This window comes from Corvus brachyrhynchos, unplaced genomic scaffold (genome assembly GCF_000691975.1).
Source record: "Corvus brachyrhynchos isolate BGI_N302 unplaced genomic scaffold, ASM69197v1 scaffold10, whole genome shotgun sequence".
In the NCBI taxonomy this organism is placed as follows: domain Eukaryota; kingdom Metazoa; phylum Chordata; class Aves; order Passeriformes; family Corvidae; genus Corvus; species Corvus brachyrhynchos.
In genome coordinates, this window is record NW_008236180.1 from 2,811,626 (window position 1) to 2,816,676 (window position 5,051).

A 5,051-nucleotide genomic window follows, 5' to 3' on the forward strand; every position below is an offset into this window, starting at 1 on the left:
TGCCTGCGGGGAACCATCCCCTGGCAGAGAGCAGCACCAGAGCGAGTGGTGGCTGCTGCAGGACGGCACACACTGCTGGAGCCCCACCAGGAGCTGTCAAAAAAAGGCCGTTTTAGGGCTTTGCTACTTGTACTATCAAGTAACAGCTCTTCCTCAAGCCCCTTGGGAAGGAATTGTCTGAGAACTGAAACTCCTCAGGAACCAGATGGGAGCAGCGGGTCCCCTTGCTTTGTGCAGCCAGGGCCAGTCTGGAGTGACTCACCACTGACATCTCTCTTGCTGTGGGGGTTAAACATTAGGGGAGTGGGAAGTGCTGGGGGCAGGAGCTGGGACAGCCCAACGCGATGCGGCATTGTTGGAAATACCTGCAGTTTTCAAGGTTAATTCCAGCTCCCTGGTGAGGTGAGTGCTGGCCTGATCACAGTCACTGAGTTAGCTGGATTTTTGTTTTGTTTTTAATTCACAAGCTGCAAATTTGAGCTCCTTCTGCTGCTCATATGACAGTAAAGAGGGGCAGAGCAATGGCGCTGCCATCCCCAGCGTGTGGTGGGAGCCTCCCGGCCCCAGCCACGGCCTCAACGCTCCAGCCTGACGCGTCTCGTGGGAAGGGAGATGGCTGGGTCGCTGGAGGAGAGCAGCGCTCACCGCCAAAGCCCTCTGCCCGCTCAGCTGCCAGGGCCGGAGCCACCTGCCCTCTCTCAGCAGTCACGCCGCGTTTATGCAGCGGTTTGCACCGCGATGTGTTTTCAGCGCCCCGGGGTCAGCATCCCCGCTCGCAGGCTTGTCAGGAGGAGACACATCCACAGCTGTTAGCGGCGGTGCGAAGGGGAGGGGAGGGGGGCTGCAGCCCGACCTGTGCAGCAGCAGCCGCTGGCAGATCCGGTGTCCCCGTGGTGGGGACAGTGTGGGTCACACAGCCAGTGCACTGGGGTAGTGCCCAGGCCTCTTCTGGGTCCATCCGGAGGATGCCTCCTGTGCCTCCCGATCCCCGGGATGGCTCTTGCTCAGGCAGGCTGTGCCAAGGGGTGGGGGGTCCTGTGGCAGCCAGGAGGGTCCATCTGTCTCTGGGTCCCTGCCCTGTCCGTGTGCCGGGATGTGCCTCGGGTGCCTTTGCTGCCGGCAGGACACGGTGCCCCTGAAGCCGGGGCTGTCGCTTTCCATCAGCCACGGGCGCCGTGGGATCCTGGGAAACGGAGGGTGTTTGGGGTCATGGATGTCTGGGGAGGGGAGAGTGCCGGAGGGGATGTGGGTGCCCGGGGAGAGTGTCGGTGGTGGGGGATTCTGTTGGACACGTTTGCTTTTCCTGCAGCGGTGCAGCACAAACCCAGCAGGTCAGAGCCGGCCCCACACCAGGGACGCAGGGCAGGGTCCGGATGGACACGCCAGTGGGCAGGAGCAGGGGCAGAGGGACGTTTCATCTCCCCCAGCCCCTGCTCCTGCCCAGCGTGGGACGGAGCCAGCCCCTGCCCCGCCGCCTGCTTGCCACGTGTCACCCCACCAGCCCGGCTGCAGCTCCGGTGTGGGGCTCAGCTCAGCTGGGCAGAGAAAGAGGCTCCTGACTCCCGGCTTTGGGAAAAAATCCCTCCCGGAGCAGGAACCTGCGCTGGCCGGGTGATTAACAGTCCTTTGCAAATGTCCAATGCATATTTAATTGTCCTCCGGTACACCTTTACACGAACATCAGCCTGAGTGCGTGCCCGTGGCGCTGCTCCGGTCGTGTCTGTCCTTGGTGCCTTGTGGGGGCTGTGGTGGGGGGCCATGGAAGCTGGCACAGCTGTGGAATGGCAGGCAGCAGGCAGAGCCCTGGAGAGGCTGCTGGGGGCTTGTGCTCCATGGGGCCTATGGACGGGTCAGGGGGATGGAGCAGGGGTCTGCGGGTCGTTTCCAGGTACTCGGGGCAGTGCACAACCTGCCCTTGCCCCAGCACAGCCCCATCCCTGCTGCCAGCAGCCCCCTCCCCGTGCAGAGTGAGACGAAGGTGAGGGATGGTGCCCACCGCAGGAAGGGAGCCTGCAGCCCGTCTGTCTCCAGTTTATGAGAGCACCAAGCTGTCCCAGCAGGCGTTTTCAATTCCGTTTATCTGTGTTTCCCCATTGAGTTCATTTTATTTCCCCTGATTTTTGTTTCCTGGAAGATTTATTGATCCTGGTGTTCTCAGTTTATGACAGGTAGCAGGCCATAAAGCACACGGAGCGGCGGCCCCCGACGGCCCCCTCCCTCCCGCAGTGGGGACGCCGCGCCAATGTCAGCGGGGGGAGAGGGCCGGGGCCGGGCTGGGCAGGGGACCGGGGCGCTGGAGGGACAGGGCACTGGCCAGGGTTGGTGACTTGGCCAGTGTTCATGGGAGCAGTGTCCAGGCAGCTTGGCCGACACAGTGTAGGGTCCGTGCCCAGCCTGGGGGCTGCCTGGGGGATCCTGATCTCCACTCGTGTCCCTGTGAGGGGCGGGGCTGGGGGTGCAGTGAGTCACCTCTGTCCAGCCAGGGCCGGGGTCCACGGCGTCCGTCAGGGAGGGCACACGGTGCTGCTGGAGGACACATCTGAAAGACATCAGTCCCCAGCAAAGGTGATGACCCTGGGTATCCATCACAAGGATCTGTGCTCCTCTGGATGTGCTTGGAGGTACCCCGAGCTCGGGGGTTAATTACTACATACGCTTCCCAATTAAAATCTGAAAGAAAGAAGGCGCTTGATTCAATCCAGCGTTTTCTCAGCTTATCTGCCAAATTCCCGTCTGTGGAAGCAGATTTTAATTGTGTTCACAGTAATTTGGAGCCGTCTGGAGCCCTCAGGCCATCACCCCACGCCTGCGCTGCTGGAGCTGTGGTGTCTGGGGGGCTGGTGCAGGCTCTGCTGCGACCCACTGGCTTTGGCCTTTGCTCCTGCCCGCAAGAATTCTGTGGGGCAGAATTCCTGCAACCAGGAATTCCCTGGTTGCAGCCAGGGAATGGATGGGTGAGTGCTGGTTAATGGCTGGACACAACAGCCTCAGCACCACTGGGGCTTGGAGCACAGAGGAACATTTTGTCCTGTGCCAAGAAGACCCCCCTGCTCCACCCACAGCCCTCAGTCACCAGAGCTGTTCCCTTGCCTGGGGCTCCCTCCACTCCCTGCCACAGAATCCATTCTGGGTGAACGGGATGTGGGAGCGGCACTGGGAACCCCACCAGGACGCCCGGCCTTGGTAAACCCCGGTGTTGGGTATTTTCCTCTGTTCCCTGCTGAGATGGATTAAAGGAAAGTGATAAGTGGATGGGATTTCCATGCGTCCAGAGGGACAGGGAGATATTAGAGGTATTAACTTTTTGTCTGGGCTGATAATAATTGGTTTTCAGAGGGATCAGGGCTGCAGAGAGTGTTGCTCCCGACAGGCTGTGTGTCCCAGAGGGCTCGGGTGGCTCCGGTGGGACCTGCACTGTGTCTGTGAGCCGGCAGTGCCGGCAGCATGAGGTGGTGAGTGAAGACAGGAGGCACAGGGCAGCCTCTGCAGCCGAAGCGGTGACCGGGGTGTGCCGGGGGCTGGCAGCCTGTTCCCGTGGCGTGCCACGGAGAAGCCACCGCACCAATCGCGGCAGCAGCGTTTGCCGGTGCCCTGCACGCTGGGGCCGTCTGCACCGAGGAACAACAATCTCTCCAGAGGAGATGAAAAGAATTCTAATTACATCTCCGAACAATATTTGTTTTGAGCGAGGAAAGCAAACCATATGGCGTGTGGGAGCCTGTTTGGGGCCGCATTAAGCGCGGATTTGTTTTTCAGTTGTGTCCTGGTCTGAGTGAGATGCGATCATGCTCTGTTTATTTCTTACACCTCAGAGGTGCGGCGGGTCCCGCCCTCGCTCTGGGGCAGAGGTCTGAGGGATGCTGAGGGTGCGAGGGGGCCACAGGCTCCTGCTCCCTCCCTTCCCCCCCCCTGCTCTTTGCAAAGTGCCTGGGGGGACCAGGCAGCTCTGCTGGGGGTGGGGAGGGGACACTGGGTGGGACAGGAGAAGCTGGGTATGACAGGGACCTGTCTGCTCTGCTGTTGGGGCTGGCTCTGTTTGTCCGGGAAGGATCCAGGCACCCCTGGTGACCCTGCCTGTGTGGCCGGAGGCTTTGTCCTTCCCTGGGACAGTGGTGTGTCCCCGCAGGCACCCACAGCCCCCGCTCTGTCTCCAGCAGCTCTCTTCACCGAGACCCCCCACGACATGACGGCGCAGGCGGGTGAGGATGTGGAGATGGCGTGTTCCTTCCGCGGCAGCGGCTCCCCCTCCTACTCCCTCGAGATCCAGTGGTGGTACGTCCGCAACCACAAGGACTGGACGGACAAACAGACGTGGGCTTCCAGTCAGGTAATGCCCCTCATCCTCCTCCTCCACGGCAGCACGGAAAGGCAGAGCCCTTCATGCAAAGCCCTTCCCTGCACTTGCCCAGGGGAAGGGCTTTGCTTGCAGCCACTGTTGGGTTTTGGTGAGGGACCCCAACTCGCAGCAGCATCCCCGGTGCTGATCAGACCTGCAGAGCAGGGTTTCACCCTCTCTGCTGTGACAGAGAGGAGCCTGGGGGTCCTGTGGTGCAGGACCCTACATGGGCTGTTCAATGTCCAGCTGCACTGAGGATGCTCTGGGGTCAGTGGGGCTGGGCTGTCCTGGCTGCCCTTGCCAGCCAAGGGGCTGCCTGGCCCATTACCATGACCCGTCCCAGGCTGAGGCTTTGTTTTTGTGCTTGTGCTTGCACCTTCGCCTACCTCATCACCAGCTCATCCCTCCCTTGTCCCCTGTTTCCCTGTGTACTGGTCCGGCAAACAGCCTCTCTTTATTTCTCTCTCTGTTCACACAGAGATAAGGGCCAAAGAATGGGAAACAGCTCTGGGGATTTTAATGAGCCTTTATTGTAGTGTCTTTGGCAGGGCTGCTGCTGGTGTTGCCATAAATTGAGAAGCCTCAGGGCAGTGCTGCTGGGATGGGGGGGGAGCACTGCCAGGGCTCAAGGGTGGACAGTCAGGGGTGTTGGAGGCGCTGGGAATGCACAGCCAGTGGCGGGCGGTGGGGGGGGGGTATAGGGAGATAGGAGGGC

General features: G+C 61.0%; 1 protein-coding gene across 1 annotated transcript in view; it reads left to right on the top strand.

The window, feature by feature from the left end:
• VSTM2L (V-set and transmembrane domain containing 2 like) overlaps positions 1-5,051 on the top strand; it is a gene marked incomplete at its 3' end in the record, with an annotated part of 20,039 nt that overhangs the window by 11,501 nt on the left and 3,487 nt on the right. Inside the window, exon 2 of the mRNA XM_017735588.1 lies at positions 3,778-4,327. Coding sequence (XP_017591077.1) covers positions 3,778-4,327 — 550 coding nt within the window. The remainder of the gene's footprint in view (positions 1-3,777; positions 4,328-5,051) is intronic.